We start from the raw sequence: 21,689 nt of genomic DNA, 5'->3' as shown, positions 1-21,689 counted from the left end.
GGACACTTTCTACAAGCCCTTGCGGCTTGTAGAAAACTTTTCACCTGGGCGTGTGAGATGTGAATCCGTCTTGGTTTCCTTGCCAGCGATGCACCAATAAGGTTATGTCCTGCTCCCCGAGCACAGTGTGAATCGCTCGACAGGTAGTGCTCAAACCAAAAGCGTTTCAGTGGTTTCTGCTGAGGCTGCCTGTTCGTTTGGTTTCTCTGCTCGGCGGGGCGGTGAGCCGTGGTTTGAGCTAAGCTGTCATCCCTGCCACTTAGATGGTGGTAAGCCAAGAAGATCAGCCCATGAGGTCAGATGGTCTGCTTTTAAGTGCCTGGGTGATTTTGCATTTCGTCAGGGTGGGGTTAGGAATCTCAGTGCGACGCAGAGACTGTTACTCGGATATCTGTACTTTTTCTGTTTATCGCTTCTGTCTGTCTTTGGCTTCTTTTAACGCCTTTCTGTTTTCTCAACTGCTGAACCGGCTTTATTTTCCCGTTTCCCTTTGTCGTGTGTCTAGTCCTTCCCTGTGCTGCGGCCGCCACACGCTAATCGTTCTTATCTTTGTCTCATCTTCTGCGTCATGTTTTTCCATACGAGTGAAGATGTTAATCCTTTATGAGTCACCGAGGATATTCCCTCGCGTATTTTTCACAGTCAGGCTTCGTTCATGTCAGAGACGGCTTCATCGCTCTGGTCCAGGTAGGAATGCGGAGTGATCCGGTCGAGCTGGAAAGCAGAAACGTGCGATCCGTGACGGACATGTTACGGTCGTAATAATGAAAACCCAACCAAAAATGTGGAGCCTTTCTCAGCAGACCCAAGACACTGGTGTTACATTCTAGAGCCTTGAATCAGAATTATGCAGAACTCTGGTACAACACCCCCAGAATTAATAAGTTCATCCTCAGATTCCCAACCTATGTCAAACCAGGCACCCCAACATCATAATAAATGAGACGTAGTATCTCCTAAACACTAATGCATCATAAGCTAGTGTTTCTCAACCTGTTACTGGGGAGGGCCTGCTGCCGATAGCAAAAATGTGATCTGTCTAACAGGAAGCAGGTGGGAGCAAAAACGTGGACCTCTGGGGGTCCTCGAGGATCGGGCTGAGAAACGCTGACATGAGAAAGAAAGAACATAGGAGTGGGGTGATCTTTCTCATGTCAAATTGGTGAGGGGGGCATTTTTTTTTTAATTGTCTAATTAGATGCTGATATCCACATTTCATCAGTTTGACATGCAGTGAAATCCCCTGCTCAACTGAATTCCCCAGCAAGCACTACTCAAAGAGCACAATGTTTGAAAACTAGATTTTAATTTTATTTAGCTCAGTTTACCCATGCTCTATAAGCAGGGACGGATTATGGGTTGTGTGGGCCCCTGGGCAAAACGTTCGTGAGGGCCCCCCCCACCACCAGCACCACCACCACAACCACCACAATTCAAGGGCCCTTGGCAGCCAAACGCCCTCCCTATAGGGTCAGGGGCCCTTGTAGGCAGAGGATCAAAGAATGTAGGCCCTCTAAAATAGACAAACGAAAATACATTGTTGATAAGCGTTGCAAATTGTTTTGGGTCTAGGGGCCCCACTGGCCCCCTGCACCCCAAGGGCCCCTGGGCAGCGGCCCCGCTGGCCCGGTCCGTAATCCGTCTCTGTCTATAAGTACTGCCAAAGGAGGGCACCATCCCCAATTGATATCTGACACATGTTCGGCAGGGCAAAGACTGAACACCGATCTGCTTTACGACCCCTGGCACCTCAAGGACCCGTATAAATTGATCTTAAAGTCCAGGCGTTATCTCTGAGGAGCAAAGCAGGGAGAGTCGCAGAGTCGAGGGCGTTCTCGGGCTCCTGGCAAAGGTGTCACTCTCTGCTTCGCTCTGTAGTGTCGGTATGAGGCTACTGGAGCCGCGCCGGGGGATGGGGGCCCTGTTGGTGGTGTCCACACTGCACTGGGGTAAGACAACTGCCGCCGCCTTCTACAGCTGCTGTCACCACTGTGCCAGGCCTCCCCCTCTACTGCTCTACAGCACAGGGCAGGCAGCATCTGCCTTAACTTCTGATATGCAGCGTATGCTAGTTGCTTCTCTTCTCACGATGGCTGCTTTGGTCTTTCTGGATAAGCTTAACAGGCAGATGAATGTACCATGAATGGTGAAGACATACAGCCAGTCAGCTTAAGACCTCAAGGGTGGAATTAATTACTGGCAGATGATGATGTTGGTGCCTCCCGATTCCCCATAGTGTGTAACTATGCCTTGTGACAGACTGGTATCCTGTCTAGGGTGTCCCCCCCAGCCCTGTACCCTGGGTTTCCAGGCTCCAGGCCTCCCTGATTATGATAAGACCTTGGAAGCTGGATTGAGGAAGGTGCTGGAGTGAGATTGTCAGTAGCCCACGTTTAAACTCGTGTTGCTGCTTTCTGTAAATGTCAGCCCATTGAATTGTGGAGGAGTTACAGTCATGCTGTGCTGTAGGGTGACAATCTGAGGAGGGTGTCCATAGACCAGCTACAGGACCCCGCATATCCCAACAATATCCCAAAAGAAGATGACAGGTCACCCTGCGTGTTCCTGTCTTGCCAATGGCTGACTCTTGTTGGCTTGGGGCCTCATGACATCACCCTGCCCGCCCAATGGGATTGCGATGACCTCATCATAGAGAGCATGGGTCACCTGTAATGAAGCGTGCTTTGAGCTTTGTCTCGGTTGACCTGCCCTCTCGTCACTAACAGTCTTACCTGTTAAGGCTTGACATCAAAGGGTTTTGGCCCTAGCAACAGTATCACAGGAATGAGGGAATGAATCCTTGCAAGATTCTTCATGAGTTGCCAACAGCAGCTGTTGGTTTTAGATACTGGTTTAGACGTTTAGATGTTTACAGGCCATTGTGTCGCTTTGCAGCGACAGGCTTGGTGGGGAGCAGCTGTGAGACGAAGCCAGATCTGCAATGCAACTTCTATTGCAATTGCCTGGATTGCAGCGATGAGCAGAACTGTGGTAAGGTGCAATTCACACGTGAATCTTTCTGTCTGTGTCACGTCAACCTGCAGCGTGAGCCTAACCTTCGTTCAGTTTGGCAGGTTTAGCCATGGATTCCATATAAACAATTGTACAGGAACTTTAAGATAAACAGACCAGAATGCGAATCGTGTTTCCACCTGCTTTTACTTCCCCACCTATTTCTCGCTCGCTGTGCAGGTTATGGGGGGCGGGGCTTCATCTGCGATTTCGAGGAGGCGGCAGCCTGCGGTTGGTGGGATGTATCGGAGCCTGGCGTTTATTCCTGGGAAAGGAGACAGCGAGGGGACAGGCTGCCGGAGAGCGGCCCCTCCTCTGACTTCACCGTGGGAACTTCTGCAGGTACGAGGCACAGTGCGTACGCCTCACCTAGGGCACAACATAACTGGCCTCTTTGTGTCTTTCACCTCCCTGGGCCTTGGCAAGAGTTCCAGGTACCATCCGGTATTATCGAATAAACTTTCATCCCTGATTGTGTGGAGCCTGTTAAGGTGGGTTAAACAACCCCAAACTTAACCCTGAAAATGAAAAAGACAGTTCCGAACATGTTATTTCCTTTGTGCGAATGCTTGCTGCGGTGTTAAAGTTCTGGGTGCCGACTTGCAGGCAGGTCACGAGTGGTTTAATCTTCTAGCGGTTCAGGAACTGCCTCATTAAGAGATTACAGCGTGCCGTGTGAACCCGGTTGCAGGTTGGTTCATGGCCGTGTCAGCTGTGGATGCCCAGTCTGCCCCGACAGCCTCGTTGGTGTCCCCGGTGATGAGAAACGCCTCCGCGACATGCAGGGTGATCCTCCGCTACTACATCTGGGACTCTGGTACTGGCCCGGAACCGTTCTATCACACACAGAACACGGTTTAACGCAGCAGATAAGTACCCAAATGGATGTGTGCTACCCGATATCTTGATGCTAAAGCTGCCCGTTAGCGCTTTGTGTTTAGACATGACTGCTTACCTGGTGCATTAACTGCCTTATGATGAATAAGTTGTCGGTTTGAATCCCAAGAGAAGTATCGCTGTTGTGGCTTTGAATTCAGTGTTTGGCTCAGCAGGTTAGGACATTGTGGCTAACATTGGAAGTATGTTGTTTCAAATCCCAGGGTTGGTAGAGTGATTTCACCAACGGGCCCTGGAGCGTGGCCCTTAAACTGAGTTACCCCAAGGACTGACGCACCCTTTGTTTTTAGTTAAATGGCAGTTTGGATAAATTTGTCTGCTAAATAAATAAAATGTCGTATAAGTGTTTGAACCTGTTTGGATTTTGCATAAAAGTATCGGCAAAGCCGCCTGATTCGATGTTCTGTGCCCCCCGCTAGGGAATCAGGGGCTGGACAGCTTGGCACTGTGGGGCACAGTGGTGGGGGAGGGGCGTTCGAATGCCACGGTCTGGCGGCCTGCCGTCACCAGCGTCCAGGGCTGGCGGGAGGCCACTGTCTTCCTGGGTCGCATTCCGGGGTCCTTCCAGCTCCACTTCCATTCTCAGCGCCGCTGGGGCCTCCGGGGCGACGTGGCCATTGACCAGCTGGAGTTCCACGACTGTGCCCTGCCCGGTGAGGGGGCGCCGGGGGGATGTATGCGTCCATCATGTATATTGTAGCATATAGATTATAGTGGAACCTGTACAAATATGAATATGGGAGGGACCAACCGCTCTGCTCCAATGACTGCGTCCTTTCACATGCATATTTTTCACATTAAGCCAATAACAAGCAAATATGCTAATGAGGGCAGACTTGGAGGGCCTCCCACCTGCAGGCTGCGGATTCATTTCTTCCCGCAATCCAGCATAAATTGTAATATTCAGATTAAACGTAGGTTTTGGTTTGTAGCCGATAATCACCTTAAAGCGAAACGCTGTGACAGTGTGTGAGAAGGAGCTGGACCTCCTCCCTCTTGGTGTAACCACAGCACCGGACAAAGCATGTGGCGCAAACTCGCTGAGCTGTAGGCACCTCGGCTGCGTGGAGGAGGCGCAGGTGTGTGACGGCACTGACGATTGTGGCGACGGCAGTGATGAGGCCAACTGCGGTGAGGGCGGGCTGCTGGGGACTTCATGGCAACAAACAATCAAACTAAGAAACAGATTCTGGAATCTGCATATATGTTTCTGGTGAATAGGGAGGAACTGATGTGTTGAATTGAAACTCTCATCCATCCATCCACCCATTCATCCATCCATCTACCGATCTATCTATCTGTCTGTCTGTCAGCTTTATTTACTGTGTTACAGTAAAACATGATATAACCTGGTCTGTAGGAAGCAGTTACCCAGTAAAATGGAACCTTATTGTCCAGTTGTTCCACCAATCCTGTGATGGGGGTGTATGGCAAATGTAGTGCCTTGTCTCTAATTTAATAGGTGGACACTGGAGATGTGACTTTGAGGTGGACTTATGCGACTGGGCAGACCTGCGAACATTGTCCACCCTTAAATTCCAGAGGACCAATCAGCTGGAGCTCTCGGAGCCCAATAACCCAAAGGCTGGACCAGGCCGAGACCACACCACAAACTCGGAGACGGGTATAGGGGCTCCTCACCTGTTCCCGCATGGCCTACAAGCAGCTGATCATGCTAATGATACATGAATAGCTCTGATTTGATTAACTGTTCTGTGTTGTTATCTCGCCAGGTCACTTCCTGTATCTCAGCAAACCGGCCAATGGAGAGCCGCTGAAGGCTGATTGGTCATCCTTTCAAAGTCCTGTTTTTGAACCAACAAATTCCACTCATCCATGCCGGGTAGGAAGCTGTTAACTTTGGAATAACTGCAGGTCTAATTTTCTAACAATATATAAGATGCAGGTAATCGGAAAAATATTAATTGATTGTTCTAGAGCCAGAAAACCTGTATCGGCTTCTTAGGAAGTTCGTATATCAGCTGTTATGGCCAGAAGAACCAGTACTTTTCTTTTTGGTCCTACAGCTCCCATAATGCATCTGTCTCCCCACAGATGACCCTGTACACCCACCAGTTTGGCCCCAGATCTGGGGGCCTGTCGATTCTGGTGGTGACCAGTGGGGCCATGTACCCCGTGTGGGAGCGAGGAGGGGAGCTGGGAGATGTGTGGGTGAAGGCAGAGGTGGAGTTTGTCATGAACAGCAGCTTCCAGGTAAACTGCTAGTAAATGGAGAGGGGGAGTGTGGGTAGTGATGGGCCCTATGCAACTACACCTTTTTTGCATTTTAGTATCTTTGTTTTCACGGCATGGTGGTGCAGTGGTTGGCGCTGTCGCCTCACACCTCGGTGACTGGCGTTTGAGTCTCCGCCACGTCTCATTATGTGTGGAGTTTGCATGTCCTCCTTATGCTGTCCATAAATTGCTCATAGGTATGACTGCTAGTGCCCTGTGATGGGTTGGCAGCCTTTCCTGGGTTGTTCCCTGCTTTGTGCCCTGTGATGGGTTGGTGCCCCATCCTGGGTTGTTCCCTGCCTTGTGCCCTGTGATGGGTTGGCAGCCTTTCCTGGGTTGTTCCCTGCTTTGTGCCCTGTGATGGGTTGGTGCCCCATCCTGGGTTGTTCCCTGCCTTGTGCCCTGTGATGGGTTGGCAGCCTTTCCTGGGTTGTTCCCTGCCTTGTGCCCTGTGATGGGTTGGCAGCCTTTCCTGGGTTGTTCCCTGCCTTGTGCCCTGTGATGGGTTGGCAGCCCATCCTGGGTTGGTCCCTGCTTTGTGCTCTGTGATGGGTTGGCACCCCATCCTGGGTTGTTCCCTGCCTTGTGCCCTGTGATGGGTTGGCAGCCTGTCCTGGGTTGTTCCCTGCCTTGTGCCCTGTGATGGGTTGGCAGCCTATCCTGGGTTGTTCCCTGCCTTGTGCCCTGTGATGGGTTGGCTCCCCATCCTGGGTTGTTCCCTGCCTTGTGCCCATGGGCTCCATACCCCGCATGACCCCGAATAGGACAAACAGGTACAGATAGATGGATGTCTTTTTTTCCACCAGATCTTGTTTGTAGGAGCAATTAGGGATAACGACTATGGAGGCATCGCTATAGATGACATCATCATGTCCCCAGGCTGCCGCAAATCCAATGGTGAGGGACTCTTGCTACTAAGGATGAGATCTTTTATCTTTTAATCCTGATTTTGATTCCCCCTGAGCCCCGTTCTCCCCTGGTTGCCCTTCTCCAGAGTCATCTCCAAACGTTGGCCACCCCGATTCTCCGAAACACCCCTGTACAGAGAGTAGCAAGTTGTGCGACTTTAGGAGTGACTGTGACAACGCGGAGGATGAAAGCAGCTGTGGTTAGTCTGTCCGTTTGTGTGTGTGTGTGTTAATAATTATTACATTGTGGGGATCAGATTGCCCTAAAATGTGATAAAAACCTGTAACTTTTTACCTTGTGGGGACAATTTTTCGGCCCCCAGAAGGACAACCTTAATATTGTAAAAAAAAACTGTGGCTGCAAAAAAAATAATAATAATAAAAATGCCAAAATACATTTATATTGTTATATAACAATAACTTATGGTTAAGGTCAGGGCTGGGGGGTGTTAGAGCTGTGAATTGGGATTAGAGTTTTTCCCATAGCAATGAATGGAGAGTCCCCACAAAGATATTGAATACAATTATGTGTGTGTGTGTGTGTGTGTGTGTGTGAGAGAGAGAGAGAGAGAGAGAGAGAGAGAGAGAGAGAGAGAGAGAGAGAAAGGGAGAGAGAGGCAGAGAAATTTTCTGTAATGCAGCTGTAAAATATTTCTTGAACATGCACACATGGTTTTGGTTAAATATAATATATAAAACATAAAATCATCACTGGAGTAAATGGCTGCTGTTTCCACAGGCGACTTCTCCTTTCCTGATGGGAGCACAGGCTGGACCGATGCCAGTTTGGGGGCACAGGGCTGGGCGCTATATCAGAAACTCAATGGCAGCTTTATGGGTAGTGTTGTGTTAATAAATCAGCATTGTGCACTTGTGTGTGTATATGTTTGTGTGTGTGTGTGTGTGTGGGAGGAACAGCCATGCTCATGTTCCCCTGTAACTGTCTGCTCTTTATCTCTCTCTGCAGTAGAGTACCTCTACGTGACGGAGGCCCCAGGCCAGCAGATGACGGCGGCTCAGGCCCGCACTCCTGCCCTGGGGCCATCAGGGGCTGCCTGCAGACTCCGCTGGTCTTACAACCTGACTGATATGGGTGCTGTGTCTCTGTCCCTCTAGAGTCTCTGTAACTACTCCCTGAGTTTACTAATCAGATAACCTTCATTTCTCAGACTGCTACATAAACTTCCTCAACCTGCTACTCGGACTCCCTTAGTATGTTACAGAGACCCCATGTTACTCAGACTCCCTCAGTCTGTTACACAGACCCCATGTTACTCAGACTCCCTCAGTCTTTTACACAGACCCCCTGTTACTCAGACTCCCTCAGTCTGTTACACAGACCCCATGTTACTCAGACTCCCTCAGGTTGGTACACAGACTCCATGTTACTCAGACTCCCTCAGTCTGTTACACAGACTCCATGTTACTCAGACTCCCTCAGTCTGTTACACAGACCCCATGTTACTCAGACTCCCTCAGGTTGGTACACAGACTCCATGTTACTCAGACTCCCTCAGTCTGTTACACAGACTCCATGTTACTCAGACTCCCTCAGTCTGTTACACAGACTCCATGTTACTCAGACTCCCTCAGTCTGTTACACAGACCCCATGTTACTCAGACTCCCTCAGGTTGGTACACAGACTCCATGTTACTCAGACTCCCTCAGTCTGTTACACAGACCCCCTGTTACTCAGACTCCCTTAGTATGTTACAGAGACCCCATGTTACTCAGACTCCCTCAGTCTGTTACACAGACCCCATGTTACTCAGACTCCCTCAGTCTTTTACACAGACCCCCTGTTACTCAGACTCCCTCAGTCTGTTACACAGACCCCATGTTACTCAGACTCCCTCAGGTTGGTACACAGACTCCATGTTACTCAGACTCCCTCAGTCTGTTACACAGACCCCATGTTACTCAGACTCCCTCAGTCTGTTACACAGACCCCATGTTACTCAGACTCCCTCAGTCTGTTACACAGACCCCATGTTACTCAGACTCCCTCAGTCTGTTACACAGACCCCATGTTACTCAGACTCCCTCAGTCTGTTACACAGACCCCATGTTACTCAGACTCCCTCAGGTTGGTACACAGACCCCATGTTACTCAGACTCCCTCAGTCTGTTACACAGACCCCATGTTACTCAGACTCCCTCAGTCTGTTACACAGACCCCATGTTACTCAGACTCCCTCAGTCTGTTACACAGACCCCATGTTACTCAGACTCCCTCAGGCTGATACTCCATGCGTAATGCTTTATTTCCCCCCATTCTATCTCACTCTTTTGCTCTCCTCCCTCCCTACAGGTGAGTTGTCACTGAGCATGATTGACAAGGTGCAGGGTACACAGGCCCAGCTGTGGAAATTCATAGGAGCGACAGATGAAGTCCCAGGTGGCTGGGTGGAGGGGGAGGTCTACATTGGAGCTCGGGACCACCGCTTCCAGGTGCGGCATTAGCAGGGCCCGTGTTTCGGTTCGTTAAGCTTCAGAGAGCATCCAGTCCTCCATGTCACCCTCTCCCTCATGCAAATACGCCTCACTTCCCTTCACTATACCTTAGCTGGAACTGGGAGGTCTTGCTAGGAACATCCACAACAGCACCAGGATAGCAGTAAAGGACGTGAAATACATGGATTGTCACCCAGAATACTTTCCAGCCACCAACAGCGGTGAGTGAGCTGATGATTATCTTGCCCATTTGCTCAAACCCTGTCACCCCGCAGCCTTAAAATTACTGCTGCAGATGCATGAATCCAAGCAAAGCTTTGATTGGCCCCCTAGCTGAGGACTCAGTTCCTTAGGTCACTGAGGAATCTCATACTACCTTTGAAGGTCATTACTCTGGAAAGCTGTTTGCCGAAAGCCATTGATCTTCTCTACCTCATTTTGGTGTTTTGATAACATTTCCATAACCACTTGTCTTTTAATCTGTACAGGCCTGTCTTGTAATTTTGAGGAAAACCTTTGTGGGTGGTACCAGGACCAGATGGATAACTTTGATTGGACCCCCGTCTCTGGGATGGACCACACCATTGGAATCGGTAAAACAATGCAAATCATTCCTCAGGTCAATATGTAGATCAGCCAATTGGTGCCTTGCATTGGTTGGAATGGGCGGGGTGATGAACGATGGCCAGTAAATGATATCTGTCTCTGCAGGGAGAAGTCTGGTTGTTGATGTGTGGAACCCCACCCTGCGGGGACTGTCAGCTCGCCTTCTTTCTCTCCCCCAGCTCTACACCTCCACAGAGTTCTGCGTCTCCTTCTACTACAAGCTATACGGCCCTCAAACAGGTGGGACCCTATATGTATAGAGCAAAGACTAAACAAGAAGCATTGCAACAATGTTTCTGTCTAGTTCATGCATATCATGGTTACCCTTTTGTGGTGGTGGACACACTCATAATAGCACTTTCATTCATTTTCTGTTGGAAATCAGTGTTTCCCAACCCGGTCCTCGGGGACCCCCAGAGGGTCCACATTTTGGGACTGGGAGGGGGGAAAAAGATGGACTATCTGGGTGTCCCTGAACACTGGGTTGGGAAACACTGTTCGGAATTATACAATCCATCCAAAGACAATCTTAGTATCCTATTTTACTGTCTTATTAAACAAAATACTGGCACCACACTTCTAACTGGATCGTTGTCAGTCTCTGACATCATCTTTTCTGCACCCTCCCATATTCTACCTTTGATCTGATCTTCACTACCTGTGTGCGTATTGTATAATTTATTAGGGTTATAAATGCATGGAGATGGATCTCTTTATCTCCCCATACCTGAGTTCCTTTTTTAGACATGCATCCAGTGTGAGACTGGATGTGGGGTGTGAGCTTGGCAGTATCAACGTCGAATTTATGTCCAGGGCTGTCATTCTCTTCCAGGTACTCTGAACGTGCGAGTTCGCTATCCTGATGGAGCTGAGGTCCTCCACTGGACGAGCAGTGGTTCCCATGGCAACAGCTGGCATCAAGGCCTATGCCCGATCCCTCAGCAGAACACTGGCTTCCAGGTGGCACCACTGCACTGCTTTTACATCACATCACTAATTCTCCCTCTGACGTTCTTTGGTACTCGAAGCGATTGTGTACAAATCTATAATCTCCTTTTGACTCAGATTCTAGAACATCACTCCCATTCCATGAAATTCTAGAGTATCTTCACGTGGCCATTTGAATTCCCCAGCTGGTGTTTGAGGCTCTGCGCTCCGGGTTCGATGGGAGAATAGCGATCGACGACGTGGCAGTTATGAATCGTCCTTGCACGACCCCATCCAGATGCTCCTTTGAAGGCACCATGTGTGGCTACACATCCTACGGTGCTGCTCGATGGGTTCACCAAAACGGGGCCTATGGAGGGGTGAAGCCTGCACCAACCACTGATCATAGCCTAGAAACCGGAAAGGGTCAGGACACATTCTGTTGTTCATCCTTCACTTGGGGTCACATGAAGTCCGTTTTGATCCTCAATGACTGATTGGAGCAGGATTATTACAGTTGAAAAACAGAATGGAGACTGTATTCTATGTAAACAGCATTTTCTTAGCAGGGCGAAAACATACATAGGGAAGCAATGACCAAAATCCACATCTCCTACAGTCCATCTCAGCATGTTATCTCCCACACCCTGTCTCCTAGGTTACTACATGATTGCAGACACTAGCCAGGAAGTCCTTCGCTTGGGGGACATGATGCTGCTCACTTCTCCAGTGCGAAATAGTGCCCCCTTTACTGAGTGTGTTGAATTCTGGTATTACATGAATGGAGATCAACCAGGTAAAGGTTATGGATGAACTAATCTTATGGAAAGTTGTCTGTCTGTTGCCGGAACCATGCTCAGGGTTGGCCTCTTTACTGAGAGTGTGTAATTGTGTGAGCTGTGTTTGTGTCCTTGTGATTCCCTTTCTTAGTGTTACGACGTAGTCTGCTTTTTCATACTCATCAGAGCTGGAAATAGGGGCATTTATGGTGCTTCAGCACCCCCTTCTGGTTATTTGTGGTAACGCAGTGTCAGAATATTCTAAGGCAGCGTGGCAGTGCCTACAGCTTGTCATACTTATCATTTTTTAGCAGATACTTTATTGGTCATTCTGCCTATCAGCACCTTGAGCTCCTGCGCTCACACTGTGTGTTGTCTGACACGCTGACCTTTCACTGTGTGGTCATATGGTGTGTATTTGCACGACAGGCATCCTGAGCATCTATATGAAGCCACTTGAAGGGAATCTAGTGAAGGTGTTCACTCAGGACGTGAGTCCGGGTGAAGTCTGGCATCATGGCAACTGCAGCATCAGCAGCACTGGACCCTGGCAGGTGCTTATATGAAATGGGAACCCGGAAGGTGCTGGTGTCCCTTATGCCGCCCTGCAGTACAGTTGCAATGCTAACCAATAGGAAACGTTGTATCCTCTTTAGCTGGCGATCGAAGCGAAGGGAGCAGGAGGTGCAGAGGCTCGCATTGCTGTTGATGACATCAGCTTCACTCCTTATGGCTGCCCCAGTCCAGGTCTGATTTTGGGGGCGGGGCAAAGAGCACATCTAGGGCAGTCTCATTTGGTTAGTATGAAATCCTGCTAATATGGAATCGCCCTGTTTCTCTCGTTGACTTTGGTACCAGAGCAAAGCTGGTCCAGAACCAGTGTGTTTAATCATATACACCAGTTTTATATGAGGCCAGAGGATTTGGCATCAGCAGGAGCGCCTACAGACGCACAACCCAGAAACCAAAAAGACACTGTGCTTCTGTGTCTTTAAGAAGAAAGTCCTCCATGCTTGCTAGTCTGTTTGATCTACTCGGTCCTGACTCTCCCTTATAAACATATGTAATTACGCAACACATATGACAAGTGATGTGTTTATACCTAAATATTTCAGCCGGAAACACTTTAGACGAACTGCGTTTATCTCGTATGTTTTCCAGCATCTTCATCATAAGTGACTTTCTGCAGAAATACATGAACACAGAGTCATTCATGAAAAACAATTAAGTTTTATAGTTTTCCTGTACTATGTGCAGACTAACTGTGTGTGTGTGTGTGTGTGTGTGTGTGTGTGTGTGTGTCACAGATGCAAAGTGTAATCTGGAGAATGGTCTTTGTGGCTGGGCCAACACTGAGAACCCAGCCCTGGACCTTCTGGACTGGGAGCTGAGCAGCTCTGCCGCAGAGACCCAGTATCCCAGCCCGCCCTATGACCATTCGCTGGAGACAGAGCGAGGTGACCATCTGCCTTGCCTTCTGTGCTTTCCGGAACGTGCGAAGCAACTGTAATGATTACACATGCAGGACATAACTGGAGAAAATTCGGAGCTATTTGTAAATCATATACATGTCCATGCTTATTTTTATTATTCACTGCGTTTTATGTGTATTCTAGGCAAAGTTAAAGTCTTTGTCCTCTTGATTGTCATAACGGATGATTCCAGTCTATTTGAATGAATCACATGACTTAAAGGCGGTTTTGTTTATTCTCTTATTTGTGCCACTGTGTCTCCGCAGGTCACTTCCTGTTCCTTCCCAGCAGCCCCCGGGGCACTGCAGGCCAGAACGCCTCACTGCTCAGCCCTCACCTGCCCCCAGCCTCAGCCAACTGCCTGCGCTTTTGGGTGCACCGCCCCCCCTCCAGTAAGACTAGCCATGGCTTTCCATTGTTCGTCTTCTTCCTACAAGAATGACAAAAATGATAAATAGCCACCCCTTCACTTTCACGAGGGTTACGGGGTGGAAGATCCCCGCAGATGTGAAGATTCAGACCCATAACAGTCTGCTAGCCTGACCGTTAACGTTAAAAGTCTATTAATTACTCATTTCTAAACAAACTGTACCACAATCGCAGACTTTCCACCAGGAAGCATATCTAACAATTCTGTTTTTTGTGTCAGAATCATCACAGTTTTCTTCTTTTGAAGAATACTTTCAAAAGCACTAGGAGCCCTATGTTGGAACCCGGTATTAAAACCGCAAAATTAACGGCTCAGAAAAGTTTAAAAGTTACAGCGAGAAAAGTGACATTCCACAGTCACAAAGACGACTAACACGTGAGTGAGGCTGGTTGGCGAGACACAGACATGCGACGTACCCGAGCTGAGACGCACAGCTCCCACAATTCTGACCCAAAACATTTTCGCTTTTACTATTGGCTTATGTATCATGTGTGAGTTCCTGCAATCTTTTTGCAAGCCCCCAAAACATTCCCATTAAATTTTTCACGGTTAGCTAACTGATAACTGATACCACCAGTGTCAAATTCACTCATCTGGAAGGACAACTGTTAGCCACTGCTAACTGTACAAATTGCATGCTTGCTAAGTCAACACTGCACCTTTTAATACCAAGTCAAAAGCATGACTGCTAATGTGAAAGCTCATCAGGTGATGCCGATGTGTGGATCTAGTCAGAGGTCCTGTTCGCAGTAGGATATTCACAGTTTGCAATTCGCCTGCTACCCATAACAATTTCCGTATTTGCTAATGCTTACTCTATAACTGGACCATTAACGCTAATGCTACCTCAAAAACATGATCACTAATGTTAACGTCCATCAGGTGATGTCAATTTCCTTGTGTGGTGGTGGTCTGGGATATTCACTCGTCACAATAGGCCTGCCAGCTATATGAGTTGCGTGTTAGTTAAAGTGATGATACTAATGCTAATGCAAACTTAATCCTAAAGGCTGGACTGCTAATGTTAATGCCAACTCAAAAGCATGACCGCTAATGCTAACTTAAAGGCTGGACTGCTAATGCTAACGCTCATCAGGCGACACCGAGCTCCGTGTGTGGAGGCGTACTGGGGACCTGCTCATCAAGCTGCTGACCGTGGGTGAAGTTGGCGAGACTTGGAGGCGCTGTGACATAAACATCTCCTCCACAGAGGAATTCCAGGTGAGTAGCCCCGTTCGAACGGGCCGCCATCCGTCAGATGGTAGGCAATAGGAACTAGGCCATACTGTGGATTATCTCTATCACCAGATTGTGTTTGAGGGGATCAGCGGCACCGACGGCGTCGTGGCCCTGGATGACATCGAGTACCACATGGGTGTCGACTGCAACGGCCAAAAGAAGGACTCACAAGGTGAGACTCGGATTGGCTGGATCCATCAGTATCTGTCTGCAGACTGTCGAAGCCATTCAACTATCTTCTGTTTTTACTTCCCTTTAATGGCTTTGTTTAAGGGTATTAAGGGTATTTTTTAGTGTAGATCACTGGTTTTATTAACTGTTCACAGTTACATTACGTTTTTGTTTGTATTGCATTCATTTAATCCAATGTTTTTAAATATGCAGTGCCTGTAAGTTACACTGCGTAGTAATGCTCACATTGGCTGCTTAGTTACTTCTCTTATCTGCACAATAACTCAGTTACAGTATACAGCTGGTTATCAGTCAGGTTAAGTACTAAAGCTTGTTTCCTCTTGAGCCCGTTGGGTCACTAGTCCAGGTTTTGAACCAAATTAATGAACCCCCCCCCCCAACTTCCCACAGCTTCCCACAACTTTGAAACACAGGGGCCCATTGTCGCGTCGGTTCTCATTCTGCTGCTGTTCGTGGCCCTCGGAATTGGGACGGTGGTTTACCTGCAAAAGAAGGGGATGCTGAGAGGAGGCAGCATGGAGAGGAATGATGTGAGCTTCGGCAACATACTGTATGAGGTGAAGGAGGATGTGAGTACAGACGTTCCTCTACTCACGAACTTTCAACTTACGAACTTTCAGACATACGAACAAAGAGGACTGTAAGTCCAAATTGTGTTCATTGGGCTCCCGTTTCCTGTCCGCAACATCGATATTTTTCCTGTGCGCCAATTCCACCTAGTACGACATCTGGCCGCTACTCCCACCGCGCAGCAGCGTAGCGTGCGTACTCACAGCATCCTAGTTCTCTGTACTTGCGTATACCCTTAAAATGATGTTGAATAATGACTTACGATCAGTTAAGTTATAAATGGCCGTTCGGAACATAGCTCGTAAGTAAAGGAGCGTCTGTACTCAGAGCTCGGCACTGCACTGGGCTGCACGGCTCAGCCACAACAGGAAGACATAGGTGACTGTCACTGCAGACCCATGTGCCATACTCCACTGGAATGCGGCACTGATCCATTTCAGAAATGTCACGTGACTTTCCCCCATAGACAGTTCAATTTCTTGTTAGACTTAGCAAACCTAGACAGGATATTTGCTTCGTTATGTTTGAAAACTGCTCCAACAGAAATTAATATTAAAACACGCCGGTACACACATAAGTATGGTTAACTATGTTTGCATGATTTGCACTTTTGGTAAGTTTTGAAAAATGCCTATCATTCCTTTCATCCAGGGTCCAGCAGTCCGCATGCAAGCACAACGTGAAGCACTGCCCCCTTCTGGTAGCACCTCTGATTAATGGCAACATCACACATACCCACACACACACAGGCTAGAGACGCCTCTTCTCTGCCAGAGACAAACTACAGGTTGTTTATAAGCTGCACAAATTCAAGATATTCTCCGTGCAGCGGGGTCAAGATGCAAACACCATCGAAGACTGACACCATCCTGATATTATCACCCTACAACACACCAGGTGGATTTCCATGGTGGTCCAGCAACGGTCATTATGGAGGGATGGTCCTGGATGGGTCCCTCACCATGGAGGGCGCCCCTCAGTGGCCAGTCCTGGTATCTAAAGAAGGATTTTTATCAATGTGTCTATCAAGATAAACAACACAAACTCTGTCATCAGTTACTCTCCTCTCCATGTTCTTTCAGTCACAGGACAATTGTAAATCGCTCATGGATTATGCAGTATGTCTGATTATGGACATAACTGATTGAGTATATTGATACTTTGGGGCCTGTCTTGTCAGGATTTGAACCTGCGACTTTCCACAGATATAATTTCAGTATGTATCTTGTTTCTGATTCGGTGACTTGTTAAATCCACAAGAGTACAGAATGGCAGCGAATAGAACTTGAAAATTCTCTTACCAGCCAATCACATAGGCCCATCACTAAATAGCCAATCAGGTAGGCCTTACTAACCAATCATGTGTGAAACAGGCAGCTGGAAAGAGATTAGCACTTGTCAGTGGAAGATATGCTTAATTAATTCACCTGCAAAAACTGTGAGCAGGTGTGGTTTCAATGCAGATGGAGGGACAACAACATCTGTGTGTTTGTTAGTGTGTCACACGTTGACTTTATTAAATGAACAATTTAAATTATTAAATGAAGACTCTGCTTCTGTTGACTTGTGTAGATTCATGTGTAGTTCGTCATGCTGCATTGTGAGAATGACAGACCAAGCTGGGCTAATACCCATTAAACTGCTTAACTCAAAACTAGTGGTTGATCTTCATTTTATACATGTCATTTTCTTTACAGCACAGTATTTCATCACACCTGTGATAACAAGTAACATTACAATGAATGAGTGTGTGGATCTGAACTGACGGCCATTCGAGGTTTGGAGGTTTCTGCACTTCTGTCTTGGAAAAAAAGTGAATCAATCCATTCAGGATTGTGTGGGCAGTTTTGACAAAAAATGACAAATGCCCCCCCCCCCCCCCCACACACACACACACACACACCCTGATGACACGGGTGACTAGATAAAATGATATAAAAAGTCTCATATGAGCCACTTATGTGAATCCAAAAAAACACCAGCTTTCAAACAACACCTTGTACTTCTTGCCCCCCCCCACCATCATGTCAGACATCATCAGGAAACGTGACAAAAGCCGCGGTAATATGGGCGATGACGTCGCATCTCTTTGTACCTATTGGCTGTTCATCTTCAGTGATTTTAGAGCCTACGTTGAAATGGCTTAAAAGCTCTTTGAACACACGTATACACATAGAGAATAGATAAAGGGGGGTGAGGCTGCTGGGGGGGGGGGTGATGTATCTCAGCTGCGGCTCTCCGCCGGGATCTCCTCACAAAGGCGGCTGTATTTGAGAGTTTCTCTGTTACACGCCCCGCCCGGTGAGGTGAACAGTTCTGGGGCCGCTTTCGCTCCGTGGACTCGGTCCTTTTTAAACCCGACACGCCTTCTGCTCCCAGGTACCACAAAGCCTGTGATCCAATTCATAGTTATACACACTATTGCTTTGTTTTATATTTTGCTTTATTTCCCAAAGTAAGAAATTAACTCTCACTTGTCCTCCACGATACAAATATGGTTGAAATAATTTCAATAAAATACGCGAACCCCCCCCCACCCCTAGCAACAGTGTCACCACGGTAACATCCTCTGTTTTTTAAGATCACTGGTTCATCATCCCACTCGTGTGTTTAACGAATCTTACCGGCAATCGCATTTGACTCGTCTGCTGGTAATCATCTTCAAAAACAGACAATGGTTGGATATTTGTAAACATTTATCCGTAAACCTGATTTTGCATAAAACGTATAGCATTTTTCATCACAATACTGCCGCAGATTGAGGCTACAGCAGGGGGAGGGGTGATCGGGAACATAGGGGGGTGGGCGCGATGCCCTGCGTGTGCCCGGGAGAAAGAGAGAGCCGCCGATCTGCGGGGAAATGTTAACGGGACGCGTCCGGAGACAGTAAATGAGCAACCAGACTCATCGCAATGATTTTTTAATTTTCAAAATCTTTCTCCCCTACGGTCACTGACTTGTCAGCCCCACTGTCCAGCTACTAGATGACTGCGCACCCAGTCGGTGATCGCAGGATGGAGCCCGCGGTACTTATTTTCTTGCTCTATGTGATGATAGCCCATGAGCTGGTGTGTGGATGGATGGATTATCGGAAACAGGCAGCCAAGCCCCGGACACATTCCCGGCAGATGTGGATCTCCAGGTGAGGGCAGACCGATAATCGGGGCGTCCTGATCATGAACCGTGTGTATGTGTGACAGATATAAGGAGATCGAGTGTGTGTGTATGTGTGTGTGTGTGTGGGGGGGGAGTAGTGGTTGTGTTTTAAAATGTTTGTGGTAAATGTTGGTGTGTTCTGAATGTTAATCAGACTCAATAAGCAGTATGAACAAAATCCTGAAACGAGAATTTTTTAAATGAATAAATGTTGCGTTCAATTATGTAAATTAAATGGAAACAATGTATGAATGAACAGAATCGTGAAACCAGACTCTGCCGTTTGCATGAGTAAAATTGACATTATGTGAATTACTGGAAACAGTAACCTCAGTGTTGTCCTGCTTTTGTTCCAAAACACAGCGTGATCAGGTTCTCTTGTGTGGCGCATCACATTAACCTGTGACCTTTGTTGACCACGCCCCTTTCGGCACTGCAGCTCCCGTTCCTGTCAGCGCCCCTCCCGGGTCACCTGCCAGCCCGTGAGGTCCGAAAGGGAGGCTGACTGGAGGAAGAGGGGCAGAATCGTCCGGAAGGCTTGAGAAGGGACAGACAGTCAGACGGATGGACATTTTGCACACTACGGTTGTTTACCTGTGACTGTTTACATTTTTGTGCATTATTTATTGACCTGTGTAATCACCTCTGGCTGTTCCATTATTTAACTTGTATGCCTGTGGGTTCAGCATATGGTACAGATATTATTTTTGTCATGACAATAAAGCAACTTGAACTCGCCGGAGAGGGAGTGTGTTCCGTCGTGGCAGCAGACGTGCAGTATGCTCTCCAGCCCTCAGCCACATGAACCATCTCCTCTGCTGGTGCACAGGCTTTGATGATCCTGAGTCTTACAAGCACGTCTTCACATACTGAGCTGAAAGATGTCACAGAAACTGCAGTTAAGCTCAGCAAATCCCAGATGAGGAGCTGAGAGCCCCTTGTTGAACATTATACGCTCTTTTGTAAATTACTATAAACAACAACGCAGAAATTTAGCAACAGGTGAAGCTTTTAACTCTGAACCTGCAGACTGCTGAGACGGTGTTTTTTTACATCTACTGGTTTATGGGGGGGGGTCACCTTACCTTTCGGATCTGGAGAGGTTTCGCCAAATTTTCTCGAGATAGAACCTTCATGAATTCCTGGCCCCTCTCACAGTCATCCGTCATGCCATAAAATGTCCCTACTAAGCATCTATATGTCATCGTGTGTGTGTAAATATGCGTGAGTGCTGAAATCATGTCATAGTGGATGGTCCACGATCCTTTCTTGAGGATTCCAGGCCAGATTTAAACCTTACAATCACGTCAGCAAGGTGGAATTCCTGCCTCCTGGAATGTTACTTCAGACCAAACTGGCTGCTGCATTTGATTGATTATTACGCTAGAAATTTATATTTGTATGTAACAATACAACTAAATACTGTCAAGGTATCTAATTCAATATTAGTTTCTGTAGTATTTTTTAAAAATAAACTGATATAGAAATTGATGCAACCTAAGAAAAGTGTTATAAGCGAAAACTTTCATAGATCAAATTTTGCCAGTGCTAAGGAACGTAAACAGGTCTAAGTGGGATAGGTTGCTGGTCCAGGATGTCCTGCTCAGGGGCTCTGTGCTCCTCAGGATACTCTCAGATTTTCCTTAAACTGGGAAAGCTGTTGCAGAAATAAAGATGAAATGAAAAATGAGTGTAATGCAATGGATAAACGGATGATAAATGGATGATAAACGGCGTCGGAAGGAATTTGGTTTGGGGGGGAGGGCAAATTTACCCCAGTGGGGGGGGGGTTGTAATGTATACTGTGGCATTGCAATGGGCACGCATGCCATAATCAGTATGTGATGTAAGTAAGATTTAAAAATAATTTTTAAATAATAAAGATTTCATCGTTTAAAGTAACACTAATTCTCTTTAGGGGGCAGTTCCTCAACTAAACATAATGAAAAAAATGACTGATCCGTATGATGGACTTGGCCTCAGTAATGTGCGGATTCATAATAAAAGGTAAGGAACATATTCTTATTTGGTTGTGTGTGTGTTTGTTTCTGACTCCCCTGTTTAAGGTGTTGGAGATCTGGCAACCTGAATGTAGACCCCCACTGGAGAGGGGTGTTTACAGCAGTAATTCCCAACCCACGGGTGGCAACCAAAAACTTCTGAATGGGTCACAAGGCAGAGCTGTAAACATAAGCATTTAAAAACAAGCAAGGTTCTATGCTGATCCGCGATCAGATTTCCTATGCAAACGGGCCTCGGGTCCGCAGATGCTTGCCGTAAAACTAATTATCCCTCAACCAATCCAAGAACCAAACCACAGATGCTTAATTTAAAATTCACTGGCACCTCCGATCGGATTTTTGCGATAGGCATTGGTGTAACTTGCACTGCGTGTTTCATCGTAGCGTTAATTTTGGCCTATACTTGATACAGGGTCACAGCTGAGCTGTCATGGTAGAAATTGGGTCATGGTGCAAGAAAGGTTGGAAGCCACTTACAGGCTGCAGGTCACTGGGAAGCAGATCTGTGCCTAATTCTGGCCAGGTTCTGCTGCTCTGTCCCGGAAAGGAGCCATTAGAAATGTAGTATGGATTAGGTCCGTGAACAATTAGTGGCGGTACTAGCCAGCGTAGCTTCTCTGCCTGCTGTCCGGTGGTGGGAGGAGCCTTCCGCGAAATGCGCTTGGCCAAACGCCCAGGCCAGCATATTGCCTCCGTCCCTCGATGGCATCCTTTACACACGTGGGCGATTTCGTGTCCCACGGGCGGCACGCCGAGGAGAAAAGAGGCGAGACCATGAGGACCGCCGCTC

The 21,689-nt window shown here is 47.6% G+C and overlaps 2 protein-coding genes and 1 long non-coding RNA gene across 3 annotated transcripts; all 3 read left to right on the top strand.

The window, feature by feature from the left end:
• Positions 1-179: 179 nt before the first annotated feature.
• On the top strand, positions 180-17,264 carry mamdc4 (MAM domain containing 4). The gene is made up of 29 exons (XM_049021150.1): positions 180-295; positions 1,879-1,949; positions 2,896-2,991; positions 3,193-3,354; positions 3,704-3,829; positions 4,329-4,562; positions 4,921-5,040; positions 5,372-5,533; positions 5,643-5,752; positions 5,965-6,123; positions 6,951-7,041; positions 7,139-7,252; positions 7,792-7,890; positions 8,020-8,145; positions 9,365-9,504; positions 9,620-9,728; positions 9,996-10,100; positions 10,219-10,353; positions 10,946-11,073; positions 11,247-11,466; positions 11,699-11,836; positions 12,249-12,373; positions 12,476-12,566; positions 13,127-13,276; positions 13,558-13,683; positions 14,818-14,942; positions 15,030-15,132; positions 15,543-15,721; positions 16,374-17,264. Exons 1-29 carry the CDS (start codon positions 264-266, stop codon positions 16,437-16,439), a joined length of 3,642 nt encoding a protein of 1,213 aa, XP_048877107.1. The 5' UTR covers positions 180-263; the 3' UTR covers positions 16,440-17,264.
• Positions 8,171-9,431, top strand: LOC125746766 (uncharacterized). The gene is made up of 2 exons (XM_049021151.1): positions 8,171-8,683; positions 8,798-9,431. Exons 1-2 carry the CDS (start codon positions 8,267-8,269, stop codon positions 9,308-9,310), a joined length of 930 nt encoding a protein of 309 aa, XP_048877108.1. The 5' UTR covers positions 8,171-8,266; the 3' UTR covers positions 9,311-9,431.
• Positions 17,265-18,335: 1,071 nt separating the features above from the next.
• LOC125746767 (uncharacterized) lies at positions 18,336-19,616 on the top strand. Its single transcript, XR_007399047.1, has 2 exons — positions 18,336-18,864; positions 19,318-19,616. It is a non-coding gene; the product is annotated as an uncharacterized LOC125746767 (long non-coding RNA).
• The last annotated feature ends 2,073 nt before the right edge of the window (positions 19,617-21,689 follow it).

Source organism: Brienomyrus brachyistius, chromosome 7, assembly GCF_023856365.1.
Source record: "Brienomyrus brachyistius isolate T26 chromosome 7, BBRACH_0.4, whole genome shotgun sequence".
NCBI classification, from domain to species: Eukaryota; Metazoa; Chordata; class Actinopteri; order Osteoglossiformes; family Mormyridae; genus Brienomyrus; species Brienomyrus brachyistius.
This window is presented reverse-complemented; position numbering and strand designations above follow the sequence as displayed.

What these genes read in the sequence shown, in the direction of transcription:
- mamdc4 (XM_049021150.1), top strand. Translation starts at nt 264, where the DNA reads ATGGTGGTAAGCCAAGAAGATCAGCCCATGAG. An exon ending in CTCGGGACCACCGCTTCCAG is followed by an intron (nt 9,505 to 9,619) that starts GTGCGGCATTAG and finishes ACTATACCTTAG; the next exon opens with CTGGAACTGGGAGGTCTTGC. An exon ending in CCAAAAGAAGGACTCACAAG is followed by an intron (nt 15,133 to 15,542) that starts GTGAGACTCGGA and finishes AACTTCCCACAG; the next exon opens with CTTCCCACAACTTTGAAACA.
- LOC125746766 (XM_049021151.1), top strand. Translation starts at nt 8,267, where the DNA reads ATGTTACAGAGACCCCATGTTACTCAGACTCCCTCAGTCTGTTACACA. An exon ending in TGTTACTCAGACTCCCTCAG is followed by an intron (nt 8,684 to 8,797) that starts GTTGGTACACAG and finishes AGACTCCCTCAG; the next exon opens with TCTGTTACACAGACCCCATG.